Genomic DNA, 25,790 nt, shown 5'->3' with positions numbered 1-25,790 from the left:
TTTTGGATTTAAACTTAAAAAGCTCATGTAAACCCTAAAATAAAATAGAAACAGTTAGGAAACTTCACCCCAACTTCAAGGAAACTTCGCAGAAACGTTTCCATTATACCGGATACTTCCAGGAAATGTTTCCATGGAGTATCCATTTCCATGGAGTTTACGAAACGGAAACCGCAACCTTAGAGAAGTTTCCATGCATCATAGAATGCGGTTTATTTTGATTCAGGCATATAATTGAATATTTCAGTGAAACAACTTATTTCAAACATTTTATCAACCCTTTGTTATTGAAAATATTATATTAGATGGATTCAAAAGATGTAATATGTAGTTACACAAATTTTGGCAAAAATTTGTAATTATATTATTAATTACTTGTGTTTGTGTTGGATGAAGCTTGCATGTAAAATGATTACAACCATAGAACAATTTGAGGTCGGACAATATTTTAAAATGTTGATTAATTAGTTATAAATAAAATTACTCAAATGGTCCTCATGGTTTCCAAAGTTCATACATATCGTCCCTACCTTTTTTTATAAAGTTGGTCCATGTGGTTTCAATTTCTTACTGTAAAATGACTATTTTACCTTTTTGAATATTTATTATCACTTTTTTTTATTTATTTCTGATTTATATCAATAATAAAAATAGGGCCCCACCATCCCCATACCCTTGTACCCGCCCCACCCTCCACCCTTCGTCATCTTTTTTCCGGTCACAACACTATCAAACACCATCCTCAAAATTTGAGTCCAAATCTCAGAGGCAACCGAGTTTCATTCTCAATATGTATGAAGATCTTCCAATACTTCACAAGATCAATGATCACGAACACAAAGAAAAAACAAACTACACAACAACACAATGTGAAATACAGAGCCACCATTTGTTTGTGGAGGGAAGAAATATTATAAACAAATCCAAAAGAAATGCTTGTATGGTCCATATGGAGAAGCCACATAATAAATTTCAGCAATAGTTTATTACTCAGTTTCTCGTTTTTAGGCAAGGAACAATATCTAAATAGATAGAACTTCAATAAAATGAAACATATACAAACCTATACAAAGAGAACTTCCAAGGAATAACCGTTGTGACTAAATGTTAAAAATCGACCAGGCCAAAACTTGTTATTGTTGTTTGGCTTCAAAAGAGAGTACATCAAAACCTTCACCTTCAAACCTGCAATTGATTTCAAAATCTTATTTTTTTCATTTTGTTTACTACTATTTCATATTTCTTCATCCAAACAGAAGAATGTAGTTGATTTTCTTTGTGGTATTGGGTCGTGAGTCTGGCAAGGAAGTAACGAGACAGTGCATGAGAAAAGTAGTGGTTACTGGTTACTGGTTACTGGCGGAGGGTGGCACTGATGAAGTGAGGTTGAGGGAGGTATCGCGTCAAGCTTGAAGACAAACTGAGATGGTTGGGTTAAGGATAGTTTTAATGGATTTTTATTTTTTTAATTAATATAAATTATAATATAAAAAATAAAAACCAATAAAAAGGGGTAAAACAACAATTTTGGATCAAATTTGTAATAAAATGAAACGGACCAACTACACTAGAAAGTAAAACGACACAGATAATGCTTATCAAGCAAAAAAGGTTAGGGACAATATATGTGAATTTTGGATTTCACAGGGACCATTTATGTACTTTTCTCTTAGTTATATCCTCATTGACACAATTATTACAAAAATTTCCATGTTCCATATAAGAAAAAAGTATCCGACCCATATAAAGAAACGTAGTGATTAAAATGGAAAGATATATTTACATATCATATTACAATATAGAGGTATATCAAAAGGATAAAAGGTAAATGAAAATAAAACAGTTACAAAGATCAATTCTAGATTACATATGAAAATTTATATATCTCTAAATATTACTAAAACAAAACCTTAAATTCTTCATTGAAGAAACATCAACCCTTGATTGCATTTCCCTCCTTTAGTCTCCAACTTAGGATCATTTTGCTGACGTCATCCTGACCCAGCATAATACACGCGCCTCCCGAATAAAACTTCCTTCTTACGATTCTTTCCTTCATTCTTATGTTTTCTCTCTAAACAATCAACACAATCAGCTCCCCTGAAACTCAATAGATATGAACCCTAACCCCTTCCTTCTCCTTCCTTCTGCCATATGCATAACCCCATTGATTTCATCTATACATGGAATCGATCCTATGCGTTCTACTAAATAATGAAATGGAATCGATCCTATGCGTAACCCCAGGAATTCCCTGGGGGGCACCGCGTCGACCATCAACGATTTTCGACCATCAGTTTCTTTTCCACCCATCGTTCCCGATTCCCCATCAACTCTCCGCGTCGACCATTTGTCGTTCATCACCAAAACAAAAGGCATTGGTTACACGACTTGTTAAAGAGGGAACCGGAAAGACGACATTAGCAATCGGCGATGGAGCTAACGATGTCGGAATGATTCAAGAAGCCGACATCGGAATCGGAATCAGTGGAGTTGAGGGAATGCAGGCGGTTATGTCGAGCGACATCTCAATTGCTCAATTCCGGTTTTTGGAACAATTGCTATTAGTCCATGGACATTGGTCTTACCGAAGAATTTCTTCAATGTTAAGAATTCTGTAAAAAAAATCCCCAAATTTGATGCACAAGGGTATGTCGTATATTGAATATTTGATTGATTTTGTTGGTTTAATTTTTGCAGATATGCTATTTTTTCTATAAAAACATCGTATTTGGAACCACGATTTTCTTGTATGAAGCTTATGCATCATTCTCAGCTCAACCTGCGTATAATGATTGGTATTTGTCTCTTTACAATGTCTTCTTCACATCGCTTCCTGTCATTGCATTGGGAGTATTTGATCAAGATGTATCTTCTCGATTTTGTCTCAAGGTATTGAAAATTCAAATATTGTATCTTTTTTATTTAATGGATTTAATGGAGACAAGACTTATTAGGGTTTTTTTCTTTTTGACTTATGAAAACCTAGAAGAATGTTCTTTTCTCTATTTGGGAGAAGCTTTGGGCATTTCGTACAAGTTGTAAAGAAAGATGTCGATTTTCTCAAGAAGAATTTCAGTCTCCTTCTTGGCCTCGGCCTTATTATCCAGGTTTTGCTTTTTCTCACTTTCTCCATAATCTCTATTTTTGGCATAATTTACTTGTAATTATAATTTCAAGAAATCCTGCAGCTATTTCTTCAAATTATTTCCATTTCCACCTTTTTTTGATATCTATGCTAAATGACCAATTTCATTCGACAGCCGAACTTCACTTGCTCATGCTCATGCCAATGAAGATAACCATATTGCTGATGCTGAATCTGATGGGTTTGAATTGGAAATCAGTGCTCTTGTCATGAAACTAAGGCCAATCAAACAGGTCTGTGATCTGTCTTATTATTCCTTTTAAAAATTTAAGTTATTGTTTTATAGAAGATTACAATAAGATAATATATCTCTTCTTTCAGGAGTCTTTAATTCGTGTTAACAACAAACTTATATTGTTGGCATCCCTTAGTAATTCATTGGAGTAAATTGTCGATTCTATAGAAAGGCAAGTTCTTATTTTATGTATTGATATATGAAACACATGTTTTTTTTTTAAAAAGATGTGTCATGTAATCTACAGGTTTGGAAATGCATCAGCAAAAGCATCTGATGAAGAAGTGGTACAAGAACAGAATGATGTTAAGCCGACACCTGGGCATGGGCATCATAAACTCCCATGTTGGGGTTATCTTCTTTAAAGCTCACTGGTTTGCTCCGTTTGATCTTCAATTTCTTCTCCTCTTTTTGTGTTTGGGTTTCTGTTTTACTCCATGTTAATTTTGATTTCGATATATATCATATAAGTAACAGTTGAACAAGAACTCATCCATGGAGTTTCTGCCACCAATGATCACAACAACACAATAAGAACAGGTTAATCCAAAGTCAAACACCCTTTTGTGTTTTTCCAAATCCATTTTCAATCAAACAAATCATAACTCTGGATAGATTAATTTCCTTGGATTCAGGAACACTATGGATAGATTAATTTCCTTCTATATTTATTCTATAATTTCCTTATTCTACAAGCTTTTCAAATTTACAGTTTTTTATATGGTAAATATTATCTTAAATATGGTATGATTTTATTTATTTTTTTCTTATTCTACAAGCTTTTCAAATTTACAGTTTTTTATATGGTAAATATTATCTTAAATATGGTATGATTTTATTTATTTTTTCCTTATTCTACAAGCTTTTCAAATTTACAGTTTTTTATATGGTAATTATTATATTTTAAAAGATAGTATGATTTTATCTATTTTCTACTTATATTTGACATGGTATACTGATATTATTTTGGATATCATACCATATATAAAACATCTTTTAAGTATGGAAATGATATTACATTCCAGAATCTTTATGTCATATCAGCGTTAACCAAATTTATATTTTCCTATATTTTGTAAAAATATATTAACCATCTTATATTGATATTATTTTCGATATCATACCATATTTATGAAAATAATGTATATTTATTATATAATTTCCTTATATTAGACATGGTATATTGATATTATTTTGGATATCATACCATAATTAAAACATATCTTAAGTATGGAAATGATATTACATTCCAAAATCTTTATGTGATATCAGCATTAACCAAATTTATTTTTCCCTATAAATATACTGTCTACGATTTTTCATTACAAATCAAAATTCTCTCTAACCAATTATCCCCTTCCATTGCAGATAATAGTATTCCATGGCATCTAACAATGCAGATCAGGTCGTCTTTGATAAGGTTGCTGAAATCAACGCATCTAAAGAGTCTTGGAACATACGTGTTAAAGTCGTCACGCTTTGGAAGCCGACCTATATAAACAATCCTAATATGGTCGCAAGCCTGGACATGATTTTAATTGACCAGGAGGTACTGTTTTTACACCATTTGTTTTTTAGATTATCAATTTCTTATGTTATCTCTATTCAAAAAAATTGAAATTCGATTTTTGTTATGCTTTTTTACTTCTATTCATACAATTTTAACAATTTTAATAATCAACTATATTATTTTTAAAAATAAACTTTAGTCTATGTAATGAAATCTCTTATTGTTCCTTTTTTTTAATATTTTTTTTACACTTTTTTATCTTTCATTGTCACCTACAGGGAAGTAGAATTCAAGCAACAATAAAAAAAGATCTTATTCCTGTATTTGAATCCCTATTCGATGAAGGAGCTGTCCGGGAGATCAGTAACTTCGCTATGGCTAGCAATGAAAGCGAATACATGCTTGTCCCTCATAAACATAAAATCAATTTCTACAAAACCACAAAAGTTCGTGTATCCAATGATTTTGTTGATACAGTAGATCCTTATCATTTTATCTCTTTCCCAGATTTGCTAGCCAGGAACTTTGACACTCGTGTTGCATTTGGTATGTTATGTTGTTAGTTTAACTTATTTCTATACTTTAATTTTTAATGTAATACACATTTGGATTATTATTACTAATTTATTAAATTTTTTCACATAGATTTTCTAGGTGAAGTTGTGTCAACTGATCCCATGCAAGTCATTGTTGAGTATGGAAGAGAGAAAAGGTTAATGAATCTGGTTGTTCAGGATTTAAGGTACACATTCGTATTATTATTACACATTCCCTCGTTTATATTTATCTTTCATTAATAACCACCATGCATATTTAGTGGTACGAGAATTGCAGTCGCTTTGTGGGGCAGTTTTGCAATGAAGCTGAATACTTACATTTCACAACATAATAATGACACTGCTCCTGTTATTATCCTGCTACGTTTGGCCAAACTCAAAATTTGGGGTGGTAAGTGTTTTTTACAACAAATTATCATTTCAACTTCAAAGTAATTACTGACAATATTATTTTACTTTTTTCTTGCAGGTCAGCCTCAAGTTGGTAATTGTTTGTTTGGGTCTAGATTGCATATAAATGATGACATGCCTCAGATTTTGGAGTTCAAATCAAAGTATGTTATTTACCATTTTTAACACATTTATCTTACTAAATCATTACTTTTGTTGAATAACATCACTTTTTTGTTTATGTAGTCTTAATGCTTTGGATACGAATGTTGAGTCTTCTAGCCGTACATCCCAGCTCAACTCAGATACCGTTGTGGCTAATCCAGAGGATTACTACCTCCGTTTTCAGATAAAAAACATTGATGAAATTCCTGATTTTAATGAGGTTTACTTAACATTTTTATATAACAGTTTCCGCATTCTATTATTGTTTTGATTTTATATCTACAATTTATATGAAATAATATTTTAATATGATTCCTTTTTTTTCCTATATATGAAACAGGAAGTTGGTTTAACCATTATCGCTACTATCATTGGTTTTGATATGGATGATGGTTGGTATTCATTTTATTGCCGTGATTGTTCTAAAAAGGTTACTAAAAATGATGATGATGTTGATGCTGGCCCTTTTCACTGTGATGGTTGTGGATTTGTCTCTGATGTATTTGGAAAGTAAGTAATTATTATCTCTTTGACTATGCATGTATTTTACATTTTTCATATATTTCATTGTGTATGTCAAGCTAAATATAAGTGTTATGTTATAATTTTTAGGATTAGGATAGTAGTTCGTGTGCAAGATGAAAGTGGCTCTTCTTCGTTTGTATTGTTTGAGCGTCATGTAAAAGATCTTATTCATCGTGGAAACCAATGGTTGATGGACAAAATAGCTAAGGTTTCATAAAATATCTCCGTTATTTAAATGATTGACATATATGATTTTTCTTCTTTAACTTTTCCAACCATTTTATAATGTAAATTAGGATCAAGGGCGACAACAAATACCTGATGAGTTCAAAATTCTTCTAAATAAGAAGTTTGTCTTCAAAGTTCAGATTTCCATGTTCAATCTGCAGAACAACTATCGTTCTTACATTGTGCATAAGTTAACCGATGATGAAAGGGTTCTTGCTGAGGTGACAAAACGGTCACCAAATCATCAACATGATAATATAAATGATAATGGTACTCCTATTAACAAGTCAAATAAGGTTGGTAACTGTCTCATATATTTCCAAAGTCAAACCCTGTGCCCTCTCTTCAATATATTTTTCTTTCATTTTTCATGACTTTATGCAAATATGGTATGTTTTGTTTTATATTTTTTTTGATCGATATTTATTATTTTCTGTTTTCTGCAGGAAAATACTAATTCTGTGCATGATGACAATCTTGATGTTGTTGACCTTGAAGCTGTAACACCATCATCGAGTACGGGGAAGCGCCCTATTAAGATTGATGCCAACGCTGACTCTTTGGAGTGGTCTTCTTCAAAAACTTGTGATGTACGGGATACCTTGAAGATCCCAAAGTTGGAAAAGTTGGACTAATATCAAGCCACCCATCAAAATTTTACATATCATCTTCGATATGTTTATAGACATTTTCTTTTTAATCTTTTGTGTGTCGCATATTTAATTCTCTGTTTATTGATCTTTTGGTTGTTTTTAAAATTTTATTGAGTTTTTATTTGGTGTGTACACAATGATACAATTGGAGGTTATGACAATTTCAAGTTATTGAACTCTTTTGATTTAATGCATATTTTCTTTCTTTTTTCTTTCATTCATCATTTGATTTTATAAATTTATTATATATATATATATATATATATATATATATATATACACACACACACACACACACGAAAATTAAGAATTTTTTTTATATATGCTAATTCACCTACTTTTATTTGTCTAAATGGAATTTAAATTTTATTTGCATAAATATACATCGTTTACATATGGTAACAGAATAAAATCATAGTCTAAGTATTCAAAATACATGTCATGTATATTTTATTTATTCCTACCATAATTATATGCATGCTTTACTTTTTACCTAATTTAAATCATTCTAATATTCAGTTACCTAATTTAAATATATATATATATATATATATATATATATATATATATATATATTATATATGATATTTCACCTACTTTTATTTGTTAAATTCAAATTTAAATTTTATTTTCATAAATATGCATCGTTTTCATATGGTAACAGAATAAAATCATGGAATATGTAATCAAAATCAATTTTTCTATACTGCATTTATTCCCTCGATAATTATATGTAGACTTTATTTTTTACCTAAGTTAAACCCAACTAATATTTCATTACTTTATTTAATTATATGCAATATTAATTTTTTACCAAATTTAAACCTTTCAAATATCCAGTTCCTTTATTTAAAGTGTTAGAAATCATCATCATCACTATATATATATATATATATATATATATATATATATATATATATATATATATATATATATATACAGAGATATGACTAAGAACGTAAAAATTATCAAACATATTGAAATGACTGACATTTCAAATGCTTCGGGAAAGAAAAAACCTACAAGGTTTGTTACTAATGTGTCACCCAACAACACTTCCCCAACAACACAACTGTCCGACATCACAAATGGTAAGATTCATATTTAAGCATTCTGTTTGTATTTGAAGTGCTTGAATGTTTATAATGTTCAATTTGTATAACTCATTTCTCTTTATATTTCATATGATATTTTAATATACATACCATTGTTCCTTAGTGAATGCATCATCTTCATCCAATGCTCTAAAACCATCATCACATTCAACATTACAAACAATATCCCACAAAGGTACATATTCTTATATGTTATGCATCTTTTATATTACACTTTCGTTTTTATATTTGCTTATATGTTGTACTATTAATATTTTTTAATATTTCTCCTCCGTTTATGATACGAATCTTCATTTCAGAAAATAATTTTTTCATACCACCTAATTGTCGAGTTGCTCGAAACCTTTCCGAATTACCTAAGGCTACCTCGTCTCATAACATCATACAACCGAATGTTCAATCCACATTTATTTCCCCAAGATCGCCACTTTCACACCTAACAAATCAAGGTAAAGTATTCTTAATTTCTTTTATATTATATTTACATCCACTTCTTAAATCATATAACGTCAATTTTAACTTCCCAATATATAAACTTTTAACATTTAGTTTTTAATACATATATGTCTATAATATCTAATTTGTATAACTATCTTTTTTAATACATATAGGTCTATAATATCTAATTTGGCTAACTATATTTTTCCTTTAATATCTTATTTAATTTAATGTTTATATATACTTTTCCTCTTTAGTTCATTCACCCTCTTCATCGAATGCTTTGAAAACACCATCATCTCAGACAATACAAAGAAATTCTCACAAAGGTACATTTTGTTATATGTTATGTCTCTTTTGTATTGCATTTTTTGTTTTTTTATTTGCTTATGTGTATTAAATTCATATATTTTATTTATATATTTCGCTATATTATCATACAAAATTTCATTTTTCAGAAAATAGTTTCTTCGTACCCCCTAATTGTCGAGTTGCTCAAAAGTTTACCGAATTACCTCCAGACTTTTCCAACAACCAAGATACAATTCAGCACAACACAACTCATTCAACAACAACGAAACGGAAACGATTTAATACACAAGATATTCCATTTTTTAAGTTGAATGAAGATGTCGTTGAACCTTCAGGTACCCATATTGTTCAACTTGATCGTTTATCTATTAATAATGATCAACTTCATCATTCAGTTGTGTTATTATATATTTTATTCATACATACAGTCACACATTTTTCAGTTGGTACCAGCGTTAACTATAAAGAAAAGAAAAAAAGAGGCAGACCAATTTCTACAAAAAAGAAGACACAAATATGTATTCCTTCTACTTCAAATGCTCAGAATGATGTAACCGGTAACAATCATACTAAATATATCGGAATAAGCAAAGGTATTATATCCACACCACAAATTATTTGTCATGACAAATAAAATGTCGTTACCCTATTACATTTAAAGCATACCACAAATATAATTTCGTAAATTTGTTTATTTATTTATAGATTATTTGGATTCTGGAGATGTTGTATATGTTTGCTCAGTATGTAAAGCTAAGGTGTGGCAGGGAGAAGCAATTCGAGGAAATAAGGATTTAAAGAAAACATGTTATTCCATTTGTTGTTACAATGGAAAAGTTGAACTACCCAGTCTGATTCACCCACCTCAGTTGTTGATTGATTTATATAGCGGTCTTTCGGAAAAAAGTCAAAACTTTATACAGAATATACGTCGATACAATATGATGTTCGCATTCACATCTATGGCTGGAAAGATTGATCACACCGTTAACTCAGGAGGTGGTCCTTATGTTTATCGAATGCATGGCCAAAATTATCATATTGCAGGCAGCTTACTTCCCAAAGAGGGTGAATCACCCAGATTTTGCCAGTTGTACATATATGATACAGACCATGAGGTTCAAAACAGATTCAAATCATGCGAGTGTGTTAATACCCTATATTATATAACTCCATTAGTGTTATATATATATATATATATATATATATATATATATATATATATATATTACTACAAAAAATTTATATCCATTATTTTTTTGATTATGTTATTGTAGGTCTAATAAGAAGAAAAAGACCACATCTAATGAGTCCATGGCAAATCCGTTTTCTCTTGAGTTCTGGACTATTCACGAGTTGATGGGCTTATTGGATTTCATTAATCCACTGGTTAAACAATTTAGAATGGCACGTGATCGCTTTGGTTCAAATCTAATAGAGCGTATTAGGTTGAAATTGATTGGGTCAAGAGAAGATGATGGTAGGCAGTATAATCTTCCTACCACAAATGAGGTAGCTGCCCTCACTATAGGTGACATTGATGGGTATGATTCAAGGGATATCGTATTGGAAACGCAAAGTCGACAACTTCAACGTATTAATGAGTTGCATCCTCAATATCTTGCACTTCAATATCCTTTATTATTCCCTTATGCCGAAGATGGATTTCGAGTCGATATACTACATCGTGGTGTTGAAGATCCAGAATCTGATGGACGAATAAGGTTGACCATGCGTGAGTTTTTTGCTTATCGTATACAACAGAGAACCGATGAAATATCATTGATATTACGTTCAAGAAAACTATTCCAACAGTTTTTGGTTGATTCGTATACAATGGTTGAAAATGAACGACTTAGATATATTAGGTTTAACCAGCCAACATTAAATGAACGACTTAGATATATTAGGTTTAACCAGCCAACATTACGCTTGGCACCTTATCGCAACTTGGCCCAGGCAGCTGAAGATGGCATTGAAGATGCTTCTTTGATGGGAAACCGTATTATTATACCATCTTCTTTTACTGGCGGCAGCCGTTACATGCAACAAAACTACTTAGATGCGATGACTCTGGTTAAGTGGTTTGGTTATCCAGATCTTTTTTTAACCCTTACATGTAATCCTAAATGGCCAGAAGTCATTAGATTTGTTGAAGCCGAGAATCTTAAACCGGAAGACAGGCCAGATATTCTGACACGAATTTTCAAAATTAAACTTGATTCATTAATCAGTCAGTTGAAGGATGAAAAAACTTTGGGTGAAGTCGCTGGAGGTATCAATCTTATATATTTTTTACTCATTAAGATTATAACTTTTTGATAATTTTATCTTTTAACCCTGGTTGCTTTCTTTGCTCACACAGTTGTATATACGATTGAGTTTCAAAAGAGGGGCCTGCCACATTGTTATGTATGTCTGTTTTTGGAAAAAAATTCTAAAATTCCAAATCCTAAAGACATAGACCGTGTTATATGTGCTGAATTGCCAGACAAGGATAGTGAACCCGATTTGTATCAGATTGTTTGTGATAACATGATACACGGACCTTGTGGCAACGATCAACCATTTATGCCGTGTATGAAAAAAGGCAAATGTTCAAAACGATTTCCAAGGGAATATACCGATCATACGTATATTGATGAAGATGGTTATCCTATTTAGCGGAGACGTAACGATGGAAATAATGTCCTTAAAAAAGGTGTTTCTTTAGACAACAGGTATACACAAATCCTTTTGAATGATTTACTAAATTTTAATTCCTTAAATTTGTTTCCTTTTTATGAAATATATTATTATATGTTTAAATACATAAATATCAATAAACAACTTAAATTAAAATGGTACTAATATTTTATTTTTAAACGGATAATGTAATCTATAAAAACATATTACTCATTATATATGTTTTCTTATGTTCTTCCTATGTTAACTTCAAATTATCATTTAATGTTGTTTATGACATTTTTCTTGATTTTTTAGGAATGTTGTTCCATATAATAAGATCCTTATGAAACAATATCAAGCTCACATGAATCTAGAGTGGTGTAACCAAGTTGGATCGATAAAGTATCTTTTTATATATTAACAAAGGACCGGATAGGATAACAGCATCTATTGTTGATCCAACAAAAAAGAAAAAACAACAAATAGAAAATAACGACCATGACGAAATTGGTGAGTTCTATAACTGTCGTTATATTTCCGCATGTGAGGCATGTTGGAGGCTTTTTGGGTATGATATTCATTATCGAACACCGCCTGTCGAAAGGTTGTCATTTCACCTCGAACACAAACAACCTGTTGTTTTTAAACCAAGCCAACATCTTAATCAGGTTGTTTCTAAACCGACTGTCGCTGCTTCTTAATTTTTAGCTTGGATGGAATGTAACAAGCATGATGAAGATGCACGAAAGTTGTCATACGTTGAATTCCCAACTAAATATGTTTGGAATAAATCAGATAAGATATGGACAAAAAGAAAAACCAAGTCCAAGGCACTCGGTCGATTAAACCACGTTTCTCCCAAGGCTGGTGACATTTATTACCTACGGATTTTGCTGAACAAAATCAAGGGTCCTACATGCTATGAAGATATCAAGAAAATTAACGGAATTGTACATGACTCTTACAAAGATGCTTGCTATGCACTTGGTCTATTAGATGATGATAGAGAGTACATTTCGTCAATAAACGAAACACATCATTGGGCCACAGCTTCTTTCTGCCGGTCTCTCTTTGTTATGTTGATTACATCAGATAGTTTGTCAAGTCCTGCTCATGTTTTTGAAGAAACATATCAATGTCTTTCTGATGATGTCATTCACGTTCGTGAACAAGAAATCGGCGTCAGAGGTAAATACACTAATTTATAGTTTTTTTTATTCAAACTAATTAATTTCTTCTTGAAAAGAAAATCAATTAATTTCAACTTTAAATAAAACGGATACAAACTAATTAACAATAGGTCATATTTAAAGGGCCAGGAATTGCATTTGTATTAATTGCCCTAAAATTTCATTTTCCCCTACATTTTAATTTGATTCCAAAACAACCCAATTATTGTTCATATACATATGGTCCTTGGACGGAAGTATATTGCTTAAAAATGACCTCTTTGAAAAAATTTGACATAAAACATAATCAACAATTTTTTTTTGCCATTTTCACACAAAATTGTTCGTTTTCCATCATTTATACATTATGCATGTAAAACTGACAAAAAAGCAACTCGTGATTACATCATTTATAGTCGTTATAAAGGTCTTAACATAAGCCATTTACATAGCTATAACTATATTTAATTTCGTTGTCTATTGCATTTTCAGGCTTGAAGTTAAAAGAGGATGCAATTTTCAACCTTACCTTGTCATACATCGAGAAATCATTATTGAGTTGTGGATTGAGTTTGAAGCAAATACCAAATATGCCGTTTCCTGATCATAGATACATTCAAGAGTCATGCAATATGTTAATTCAAGATGAGCTTAACTATGATCCTGGTGTTATTGAAGTTGAGCATCAAGATTTGTATTCCAAATTAAATGTCGAGCAAAAAAATGTTTATCACACCATTATGAATGCGGTTAACAACAACCAAAGTGGTGTCTTTTTCCTTTATGGTTACGGAGGAACCGGAAAAACATTTGTTTGGAAGACCTTGTCTGCTGATATTAGATCCAAAGGTGAAATTGTTATCAACGTTGCTTCAAGTGGAATTGCAGCACTATTGCTCCCTGGTGGTAGGACAGCGCATTCAAGATTTATTATCCCAATTAACTTGACCGAGAATTCATTTTGTTCTATCGCGCCAGACAGTGATCTTGCTGCACTACTTAACAAAGCGAGACTTATCATTTGGGATGAAGCTCCGATGATGCACCGTCATTGTTTTGAAGCATTTGATAGGACACTTAGAGACATTATCCGTTCATCTGACAGGAATAAAGCGTTTGGCGACAAGACCATTGTATTTGGAGGTGACTTTAGACAAATTCTTCCAGTAATACAAAGAGGTAATCGTTCGGATATTGTGCAGGCATCGTTACATTCATCAAGATTATGGAGTGAATGTACAGTTTTACGTTTAACGGTAAACATGAGGCTTCAGGTTGGTTGTCCAACTAATGATTTGGATGAGACAAAAGCATTTGCAGAATGGATTCTTAAAATTGGTGAAGGTAATATTGGTGGTCCTAATGATGGTGAAGCTGAAGTTGAATTTCCAGAAGATGTTATCATTCGCTCTACAGGTGACCATATTCATTCAATTGTATCGACCATTTATCCTTCTTTTGAAAATCATCTTGATGACCCATCATATTTTCAAGATAAGGCTATTTTGGTTCCTACAAATGAAGAAGTTGATGCTATCAATGACTACATGTTAGGATTGATGAAAGACGAAGGGAAAACTTATCTGAGTTCGGATTCTTTATGTGAGACAGAGTCAGCAGATTGTTTTGAGGAATCAGTTTACTCTCCGGATGTACTGAATGCTTTTACGGCATCTGGAATTCCCAACCATAAACTCACATTAAAAACAGGTGTTCCGGTCATGTTGCTTCGTAATATTGACCAAACCAAAGGTCTATGCAATGGTACAAGGTTACAAATAGTTAGGCTTGGAAAACATGTCATTGAGGCACGCATTATAGCTGGTAGATTCTTCAATGAGACTACTTATATACCTCGCATGAAGTTAACTCCGTCTGATAAAAGAATCCCCTTCCGTTTTCAGCGGAGACAATTTCCCGTAGCTGTTTGTTTTGCCATGACGATTAACAAGAGTCAAGGGCAGTCATTATCAACTGTTGGATTGTATTTACGTAGACCTGTCTTTACTCATGGTCAGTTATATGTAGCTGTATCTCGCGTGACAAGTAAAACAGGCTTGAAGGTACTCATATGTGATGAGGAAGGTCGTCAAACCAATAAAACAAAAAATGTTGTGTACAAGGAGGTCCTTCAACGATTATAGATAATCATACATTTCTTTTTATTTATTTAGACATATCAATATAATCAATAAAACGACGTGTCTTTATGTTACTTTACCATATTTAATTTTATTATGTTCGTTTTTTATGATATCATCTTAGATAATCGGGGTCCTTGATTGTGTTTTCTTTATATGTTTTACACCCTTAAATCAAATGTCTTAATTTAATAAACATATGAAACACTCCAAAGTCTAAAACCTGCAAAAGACAGCTTTATTGTTTATTGAATAAACAATTATTTTCCTTTGTTTCTTATAAGTAAATAAATTCATATTATTGGTAACGTACATTTAAATTTCACTAGGTAAGGGTAGATATATCCACTAGGAGGATAAATTGAGAACTTTTTTATTTGAATGATATTTACACTAAATAACTCAAACAAACCTTGAATACCTACATAAAAATAGAAATGTGCTTCTTAGTCAGAAGTAGATTGCTATTGTGGAGTAGGTATTGACAGTTCATTGCCATTTTAAAATTCAATTTGTGTTGAGATTTTCCTGAAAATGTAATTAAAGTCGAACAAAAAGTAAGATAATCTGGCAGAAAGAATATTGTGCTAATAATATGATTAACTAAGTAGTTTTGGACCAAGGAATATATATATATATATATATATATATATATATATATATATATATATATATATATATATATATATATAGTTTTTGAGGAGGGGTCTTACTACATTTCCAATTAAAATTCTTTTTCTTATTTTTTTTCTTTTTCTTCTACCATTGATAATCTATTCAAGAATAGGACCACAAAAAAAACCCATGAAATCTACAAAAAAAACCCTCCACTTCAAATGAAAATCGAATCAAAGAGATACGAACTCCCAGAAAAGAAAAACTTTCCTTAATTTTACATTGTTGACATAAATACCCTTCAATCAAATTTTCATTATACCATTTCCTGAACAAATCGATCCAATTACAGATGCAATGGCGGGACCAAGCCATATCCATGTCATTCAAACTCCAAGCATTGAAGTATACGAAAATAAAAAAATGTTTGAAAGTCAACCAAAACAGATTTTGACCAAACTGCCCCTTTGTCCTTAAAAAAATGATTCGACTGTGATTAATCTCCAAACATTCAAATTTCACTTTACAGCATTATTAGAGCAGTACCCATTATCAACCAAAGATAAAAGTAACCAATTGATCTTTTTGCCAATCCCTTCGCTAATACCAGTAGCATAACTCAAATTCCCATAGTTAAAAGAACACCATGTAGCAACTAAGAATCCAGCAAATTGAAGACAATTTCAGTAGCATTGCATGTTATCTAAGTGATTTCCTGATCTCTTAGATTTTTAATAAAAAATTAACTTTTCAGATAAAGCAAAGGAAACATGGAGGCATTAATCGAAACAGTTAGCATGCTTAGATATAACATATAACCAAAAAAAAATAACAGTTCTTATACAAATGCTTTTCATTTTTTGGTTCATTATGGAAACATAACATTATTACAAAAAAATAAAGAATACATATATGTAACTAAAATTTCATCATCTCTAAGGCTGCAATTATCATTCCCTTAAGTGTCCTTTACACTAACGAATCAGATCCATGTTTTCAAATTCATTCATAAGCTTCAAAACATATGAAAATAAACCATGTGCAACAGATAAAATGACTAACAAATGGTACAACTCAAATTTAACTCAATCAATCAAACTTTAACCAAAATATCAGTTTAAATTATGAAAATCTATCTTTCCTATGGAATTAGGATAAAATGACCAATCTACCCCTGTAAGTACATCATACTTTATAAAGAGACAACCCCAAAAAAATGATGGATACATAACAACCTACTTTATTTCCACCGAACATCATATGTCTGAGTTCCCATTTTCCATGATATTTGACAGATGTATCGCCAACTGTATCTCTTTCTTCTTCCCTAACAAGCATACATTGGTATCTGATTTGCTATCATCTAAGACCATTTCAGGCTTAACATCTACCTCTGATTTCACATCATCAGCAATTACATTATCCTTTAGTTCATTCTTTTCAGAATTGGAGATAGTAGTATCAACAGAAATAGAATCAGAGATTACTTGGCTGACCTCGGTTACCTGGTTGCTGACCTCAGCTAATTCTTCTTTAGGTGATTGAGATTCAGCCTTTGAATCCCCATTGTTTCCAACCACCTGTGATTCTTTCACATTAAACTCAAAGCTCTTTTATATTTTGAGAGGATTAGTTCATAAGGGTTAATAAAGATGATATCATTACTGTTAAAGGATTTTAAAATAACCAAATAAGTGATGCAAATGCATTATCACACAAACATAGATGTCAAGAAATTCTTATTAAGAAATTCTTATTATGATGCCCCTGGTGAAAATCGAAACTTGCGTTGAAGCTTTTGCTGATGGATTATGTAATTTGTCACATGAAAACGATTTTATAGCGATTTGATTGGAAATTACTCAGGGATTTTGAGGGAAAATGTTACGATCGTGATCATACTCAAGTACAAAATCGAGATTTATTCTTCATAATATTGAAGATACGATGCTGATATTTAGTGCTATCATGCATACAGATGATAAACAAATATAAAAATGTACAAGATTAGGGACGATTTTTTTTTTTTAAATTTGGAAAGAAATCTCACAAAAACTATGAAAATCATGAAACAATATATCACGAATCAGTTGTAAATATCTACGAAATTAGGGACAAAAACTCATTATTTTGATCTTTTAGAACATACCTCACTAATCCCTCTCAGTTGTCATTCACAAGTATCCGATTTCACCATCTTCTTAGCCTTGCACCTGTTGTTGACTCTTTGAGTCCCTGACTGGCACCCGTTCATACTACTCTCCGAACCTCCGTCCTCTATTGTTGCCGTCATCTTCTCCAATTTCACTGTTTTCTGTTATTCTCCACGTCTTCTTTTCTCTTCAAAATTAGATCTTCAAGATCAGGTACGTTTATTCTTTTGAATACTTTGTCTTCATCGTCTTCACTTTATACTCTCTGTATTATTGATTTTGAATCAGGTTGTAAGTTTTAAGTGATAAATAACAACGTTCCTAAAATATCTAGGGTTAATAATGTATTCGTATGAAAAACAAGTTATTTTCGTTTTTAATTTTAATTCATTAATATCATATTAAATATAAATATTTATATATGTTGTTTGTTTTTAAATTTTAAGTCAACGTCTTTGAATTGTATTTTTTTTAAATTGACGTCTTTGAAAGTGTTATTACACTTTGTAACTTTGCAATCTTAGATTCGGGTTTTATATATATATATATATATATATATATATATATATATATATATATAATTTCAAACAATATTTGTTTTTTGTCCAGATAAATGGCTCAAACCACAATTGCTAATTGTAGCAACTCTTCGTCATTGATCATCTACTCCGAAAATGAAGATTTTCTTCATAATTTTGATTTCAATAGTATTGCTGATCTCCAACAAGTACATCAGGTATATATAAATCACTTTCATTTACAATATATAAATTATGAGAAATTGGTTTTGTATTATTTATATCTTATTCCTTGATTATTATTATTTTATACTAAAATTTAAACTTCCATTAACATTTTTTAGGAAAAGACTTTAATTGTTGTCGGTACGATTAAGCAAGTATGTGCTGAAGGGGAATGGTACTGTTTTACTTGTATTAGATGTCAACAGAAAGTCGTGAAACAAATTTTAATCCATCATGATCAGTCTCAAGATAAAGAAGTTTTTTATTGTAACACTTCAAGCTGCATAAACAAAGTCATTTCTGTTGTTCCCAGGTTTTGAAACTTATTTTATAAATATTATTATATTGTTCTGTTAAATTATATAAATTTATATTACTAAATATGTTTACATCAATGCTTTCAGTTTTAAAATCACCATTATAGTTGAAGATATTACCGGTTCGGCGTCACTTACTTTATATGATTCTGACGCAAAGAAGCTTATAAGAAAAAACGCACAAGAGTTGGTTCATGAGTTTTATAAGGTTATACATATTAACTTCATTTACATAAAACAAAATTATTATTTTATATATCTATTTTTATAAACATTCTTTTTTTTTAGGTTGGTAATAATGAAATTTATCCATCTGCTATAAATATACTATTGGAAAAAAAGATGGCGTTCAAAATTCAAATTACACATGACAATTTGAATAACAAAACAGAAGGTTATGCTATCTCAAGGATCACGTCTAACAATACAATCATTGATGTATTGGAAAAAAAAATGAAAATGGATCGGGTAAAATTCTTTACCCTCAATGCTACAAACAGTATACTTATTATCAATTAAAATCGTATGTCATCAAATATTAAATTTTAAGTTTTTCTAATATTATTATCTTATTATTTCTTTCTTTTGCAGTTATCGTTATTGACTTCTGAACTAATTATTGAAATTCTTTCACGAACATCATTACAAACATTTGCTACTGTACGTTGTACAAATACATATTATGGAAATCTAACATACAACAACTATGTTCTTCATAACTACAACCGTAGAAATAATGTGGTTTGTGGAATTATCGTTCAACAAAAAAAACCATGGAGAAATATAGAGCGTCAGTTTCTTCCGTCTTTTGGTAGCAACAATCATGACATTAATTGGCTACCACATACTTGTACTATTTTAGCATCATCATTGTGTGGACCCCTTCTTTTTGAATCCTATGATCCAGATGAATACGTTTCAAAGATTTTATTTGTTATCAAACCAACGACTTCAGATGCCAAATGGATACCGTTTCCGACCTCTGAATACACTGCAACAAAGTTTGCTTTGGTAGTTATCAGTTCGAACCCGTTACATTTCAAGGTCATTCGATTGTCATACACAAACCCATCGTAAGAGTTTATATGTAGTACATTTTAAATTATTAATTTACCTTATGATTTACTTATATGTTATTTTATTTGTAGTGATATGCCTACGGAAAAAGTGGACTATGCTTACTACAACATAGAATTGTTTTCATCTACTACATGGCAATGGAGGGAGTTTCAAAATATCCGGTTACCATCATCTGTTTATCCTGTCTCTGATGAGGCAGTTACAAGTGGCGGTGCCGTATACTTCTTATTATCTAATGATATCATATTGCGATTTGATATTTATTCTGAAGAACATATACTCATATTTGCACCTTCTACTATTAATGAATTAAAACCGTATGCATCGAGACTAATCAAGTTTCACGGAAAATTAGGATATCTCTCTATAAGTGGAGATAGTTCGTGGGCTATTTGGATTTTCATTCACAATCAGTGGGTTAAAGTAGATGATAGTACTTACAATGAAAGTGCACATGAATGGTGGGATTATAGAAACAATACCCTATATTTCTTTAGAGGAAATACGATTGAGTATGTGGTTCCGGCACATCATTCTCAACAACTTTTTTCAATCCGTTCTGATTTTGATACAGTGACTATGCCAGGTCGATATTACTGATTATATATATTTTAATTTGCATTCGAACATAGTTGTTTTTATTGTAATGAACTATTTTAATATTTTATATTATTCTATGATTTATTAGTTTTTTTATTTATTGTTTTAATTGTTATGAAATTAAAATAGCTATTGTAATGTATGTTAATGAATTTAAAATAGCTATGGTAAACTACTTTTAATTGTCATGCTTCCTATGATGTAATATAAGTTTACAATTCAATGTTTTTTTATATGCTCCCGCGTTTAACGCGGGTTTTAATCTAGTTAACTATTAAAACATAAAATATAATGATATATTAATATTTTAGATAAGGTAAAAACAAAAGAAAAGAAAAGAAAATTAGCAAAGTGTATGTTCTAAACTTGTAACTTAGGAAAGGTATAACTTGGTAGACACCTTCAATTCTGATTCGATACCATTTTCCACTACACACGCCACCAACTGAATCTCCATTTCCATTCATTGGGTCTCTCTTTGTTCCACCATCTCACAGATTCTTATTGTTTTCTATCTTTCTTCCACCATTCATCCCCTCTTCCTCTCTCTTCTAAACAGTGAAAATGGCTGAAGCATTAGTCACTATTGCTGCTGAGGGGATATTGAAAAAGGTGTTGTCTATTGCTGCGGGTGAACTTGCCATTGCCTGGGGTTATGAAGAAAAGCTGACCAGCCTTCACAGAACATTAGACCTGATTCGTGCCAAGTTACGTGATGCGGAGCGAAAAAAGGAATCAGAGGTTGTGATGGTGTGGCTGAAGCAGCTAAAAGGTGTTGTGGGTGAAGCTGATGATGTGTTGGATGAGGTTGATTACGAAATGCTGAGGCGTCAAATAAAGAAACAAGATCAGATGGCAAGAAAGGTAGTGTGCCTTCCAAGCTTGAAAAGGTTTTCCTTTCGTTATAAAATAGGTCATAAAATCCAAAACATCAATGAAAAGTTGCTTAAGATGAATACAGAAGCAAATAGTTTAGGACTACAATATGAACACCCTGTTGGCCCTGTTCTAGATCGTCTCTATTGGAGAGAGACTGTTCCAAATCAAGAAGAATTTAAAATTGTTGGGAGGGATAATGATAAGCTCCATATCATTGAACTTTTAACTATATCAAAAAAAGAAGAAAAACTTAGCATTCTTCCCATTGTGGGAATGGGCGGGATTGGGAAGACCACTTTGGCTAAGTCGGTCTACAATGATAAAAAGATTGAGCAACATTTTGATGTTAAAGCATGGTTGTGTGTGTCGGTTAAGGTTGACATCAATACACTTCTTGCAAAGATCTACGAGTCTCTTGTCAAAAAGAAACCTACCTCGGACTTAAGGTCCAATTTAATTGAAAGCCTTAAAGAGCAGTTGGCATCAAAAAGATATTTGCTCGTGTTGGATGACGTTTGGGTCGAAGAGAGGCCATACTGGGAAGAATTTAGGACTTGTATGCTAAATGTAAGCTCACAAAATGGAAGTGGCATTCTTGTCACTACACGGAAGCTTGAAATCGGAACTCATGATATGCACATGGATTCGTGTCTTTTAAAAGGTCTTTCTGACGATCATTGTTGGGACATCTTCAGAGAAAGAGCGTTTGTTGCAGGCACTTCAGCGTCACCAGAACTGGTGAAGATAGGCCGCGACATTGTAGAAAAATGTGGTGGTTTACCGTTGCTATTAAAGGTAATAGGTGGCATGTTGGCACATTACAATGACACAGAGAAGTGGTTGTCCATAAAAAATAGCAAGGTTTGGGATCTGGAAGAAGAAAGAGATAGAGTTCAAAAGAGTTTGGAACTGAGCTTTGATAATCTCCCCAATTCTATTGTTAAGCAATGTTTTGTATATTGTTCCATCTTTAAGAAAGATACGGTGATGGAAAGGGAAGAACTGGTCCGACTTTGGATGGCTTTAGGGTTGGTTCAAGCAGATGAGGAAAGAAACAAGGAGATGGAGGATGTGGGGAATGATATTTTTCAAATTTTGGTCAGCAATTCTTTGTTCCAAGATGTTGAAAGGGATGAGTATGGTCACATCACTCGTTGTAGCATGCATGATCTGGTGCATGATCTTTCATTATCACTTTCAAAACATGAAAGCTTATGTCTGGAGGATGCGACAAATGATGATATTGCATGTATCCCTCTTGTTAAACATCTCGCCTTTTACGAAAAACAGAACATTGAATTGGTAGCAGAGGTTTTTATGTTCATTGAAAGGAATATAGTGGCTAGAACTTTGCGTACATTGTTCATCGAAGGTGAAGTTAATATGAAATTTCCATTTCAACGATTAAAGTGCATACGAATCCTACAACTCAAATGTTATTTAATACGGGAGTTAGACGATTCAATTGGAAGGTTGGTGCATCTCAGGTATCTGGATTTGAGATATACGAGAATCCGTGTTCTTCCGGAATCTATTGGTAAATTATACTACTTGCAAACTCTGAAGTTGCCTGATGACATTGAGCAGTTTCCAGAAGCCATGAGAAATTTGATAAGCCTGCGATATTTCCAGTGTGACAAAAACATTCCTGCCAATATCGTAGGACAACTGACTTCTCTTCAAACTTTGCCTTGCTTCATAGTGCTTAGAAGGAAGAGACATGGTATAGAAGAGCTACGCCATTTGAATAACCTTAGTGGAAGGCTTCGTATCTCCAAACTAGAGAATGTTAGGAGCAAAGAGGATGCTGTCAAGGCAGACTTATCCAGAAAGAAAAATTTATACGAGATCGAATTGGAATGGAGTCGGGACCGTGGAGCTGCCAACAAAAACGAGAAGGATGTATTGGAAGGCTTGCAACCCCCACGAGATTTAAACCTATTGAAAATTAACAATTTTTGTGGTGATAATTTTCCAGAATGGGTAATGAGGATGGCAATCGATATCGAAGGGAAATGGACGCCCCTTGATAAGCTGGTGGAGATCAGATTATATGGCTGTAGGAGCTGCCTCTCTCTTCCGACGCTTGAGCACCTGCCACATCTTCGGGATCTTGTGTTAATAGGAATGGACAGCTTGACATGCTTAAGGAGTTCCGATGTTACTAGATGAACGAAGCCCTTGTCTCCTTCCTTGAGATCGCTCCAACTATTTTCTATGAAAAGACTGGAAAAGTGGATAGACGGAGCACCCAACAGCTCAAAAACGATATCACCTGTCCTCGAGAGGTTGGATATTTATTTTTGCCCAAAGATTATTTGCTTAGATGAATGCCATCCCCATCCTCTTGTTTCCTTAGACATATCTCAGTGCACAGGTCTGGTGTCCATTAAGAGCATACAAGGCCTCACATCTCTTGAATGTTTAGAAATTTTCATGTGTCCCAGTCTTTCAGATATAACCAATTTACCTAACCAGTGTCATTCTTTGAAGACTTTGTCTATTAGCAATTGTGACAAACTGACCTCCTTGCCTCATGGAATGTTCAACTGTTTTGCCTTCTTAAATAAGTTGACACTTGGTCCGTTCTCAAAGGAGCTCGATTCTTTCCCGAGTCTCCAAGGCATCAAGAAGTTAAGTAACCACCTTCAGTCGTTAGAATTGAGAGGTTGGGATCATTGGGAGTTAATGCCAGAAGAACTACAACACCTCACCTCACTGACTTTGTTATGCATAAATAGATTCGGAATAAAAGAACTGCCCATGTGGTTAACCAACATGTCATCTATCCGAGAATTGAGGTTCAATAATTGCAAGGGGCTAAATAAAGAAACAGTTAGACGGGGAGCGCCGCGGGAAGCAACTGATGTCAGACTAAATTATGGAAGAGTGTGAATTAATTAGTTATTTGAGTGTGTTGGTTGGTGTATATATAGATATGTTGTTTCAGTCAGATCATTCCTCCTCTTGGCTCTTGCTTAATAATAAACTCTCTTCTAGTTTTCTCCTCCCTTGTGATCCAATTGTACCGACACATTTGTCTTGTCAAGTATAAGAGACAAGTACAAAACACGGGTAAAAGAACATTATATAAATGTAATACTAAATATCCCAAAACTCTTCTCTCACTTATAACTTACAGTTACCGATTTTTAATCCAATTGGTCGACCAATTTTGGCAACTTTCCGTTGTGCTCATCATTCTTTCATGATTCATCATTTGACTAATTCATTGCATGATGGCTCTCGTCCATTGTAAGTTTGTAACTGACATCTACTATACTACTAATTTGTTGTTTTGAAATATACCCTGCAATGCGATCTTAACAATGATTAGATATCCATGTTATTTGTATTGTTAACTTGGAAAGGTTTGTGCAACTCAATTAATGTCGGGTATTATTAGTTTCTATTGGTCATAAAGCTAAAGTTTAAGCTTTTGGCCTGTTAATCTAAAAAATTTGAGGACCACAGAATAAAGCAGAGGGGCTGATGCTGTCAGGTGCTAAAAGTTGGAGGTGGCTGAGGATATCAGAAGTTATTAAAAGTTGTTCCCATATTGATGTGTATAGTCGACGGTCGTATTCTATGCTTCGTTATATGTTATAAAAGAACTGTACAATATCGCTTACAAATTAATTAGATATCTTTCTCATATTTCTTGTTTCTATACAAACGTGTGAGAAAGGATTAGGGTTTTAGTGTGTGAGAGCTTCATATCCAATTTTAGTGTTTGTATGTGGGTTCTACTTGTAAAGTTATTGAATAAGAGTTGCGTCTCATTACATAACATGTTGAATTATAATATAATATATCAAAATCCCTATGAATCTCAATATCCTTCGTCCTTTGTCCTTCTATATGTTGATTGGCATAAACTATCAGTATAATGTTCCTTAGGATTATAAAACCAACAATATTTAGCCACAGGTAAAACAAAAACAAACATGTACATGATCCCTAGTTAACAACCCTCAACTTTCTAATCCTCCAACTTAATTTATACAGATTAATTTCAACACTTGTTTGTAGGCTTCACATCGATTGCTTGGTCCTTTTGGAACAGAACATTCTTTCTCTTGTTATAGTCAAACTCACACCACATGTCTTCACTCCACCAATAAACATTTCAACAATATATATATGGATG

General features: G+C 32.3%; 4 protein-coding genes across 4 annotated transcripts; all 4 read left to right on the top strand.

Annotated features, from left to right (window-relative positions):
* Positions 1-2,622: 2,622 nt before the first annotated feature.
* On the top strand, positions 2,623-3,556 carry LOC145159241 (exocyst complex component SEC8-like). The gene is made up of 4 exons (XM_079078169.1): positions 2,623-2,892; positions 2,990-3,110; positions 3,264-3,381; positions 3,470-3,556. The coding sequence occupies exons 2-4, from the start codon at positions 3,052-3,054 to the stop codon at positions 3,533-3,535; spliced, it is 243 nt and encodes an 80-aa protein (XP_078934295.1). The 5' UTR covers positions 2,623-2,892; positions 2,990-3,051; the 3' UTR covers positions 3,536-3,556.
* A 78-nt stretch (positions 3,557-3,634) lies between these two features.
* LOC145159240 (replication protein A 70 kDa DNA-binding subunit C-like) lies at positions 3,635-7,467 on the top strand. Its single transcript, XM_079078168.1, has 12 exons — positions 3,635-3,757; positions 3,861-3,923; positions 4,752-4,932; positions 5,172-5,439; positions 5,539-5,635; positions 5,711-5,841; positions 5,920-6,004; positions 6,087-6,225; positions 6,346-6,515; positions 6,618-6,738; positions 6,827-7,054; positions 7,205-7,467. Exons 3-12 carry the CDS (start codon positions 4,765-4,767, stop codon positions 7,391-7,393), a joined length of 1,596 nt encoding a protein of 531 aa, XP_078934294.1. The 5' UTR covers positions 3,635-3,757; positions 3,861-3,923; positions 4,752-4,764; the 3' UTR covers positions 7,394-7,467.
* A 5,189-nt stretch (positions 7,468-12,656) lies between these two features.
* Positions 12,657-15,256, top strand: LOC145157570 (uncharacterized). Its single transcript, XM_079076596.1, has 2 exons — positions 12,657-13,131; positions 13,605-15,256. The coding sequence occupies exons 1-2, from the start codon at positions 12,657-12,659 to the stop codon at positions 15,254-15,256; spliced, it is 2,127 nt and encodes a 708-aa protein (XP_078932722.1).
* A 6,045-nt stretch (positions 15,257-21,301) lies between these two features.
* On the top strand, positions 21,302-23,936 carry LOC145159239 (putative disease resistance protein RGA3). The gene has a single exon (XM_079078167.1). The coding sequence runs from the start codon at positions 21,326-21,328 to the stop codon at positions 23,810-23,812; it is 2,487 nt and encodes an 828-aa protein (XP_078934293.1). The 5' UTR covers positions 21,302-21,325; the 3' UTR covers positions 23,813-23,936.
* Positions 23,937-25,790: the final 1,854 nt, after the last annotated feature.

The sequence above is a fragment of the Lactuca virosa genome, chromosome 2 (genome assembly GCF_052849685.1).
Source record: "Lactuca virosa cultivar CGN04683 chromosome 2, Lactuca_virosa_CGN04683_v6, whole genome shotgun sequence".
NCBI classification, from domain to species: Eukaryota; Viridiplantae; Streptophyta; class Magnoliopsida; order Asterales; family Asteraceae; genus Lactuca; species Lactuca virosa.
This window is presented reverse-complemented; position numbering and strand designations above follow the sequence as displayed.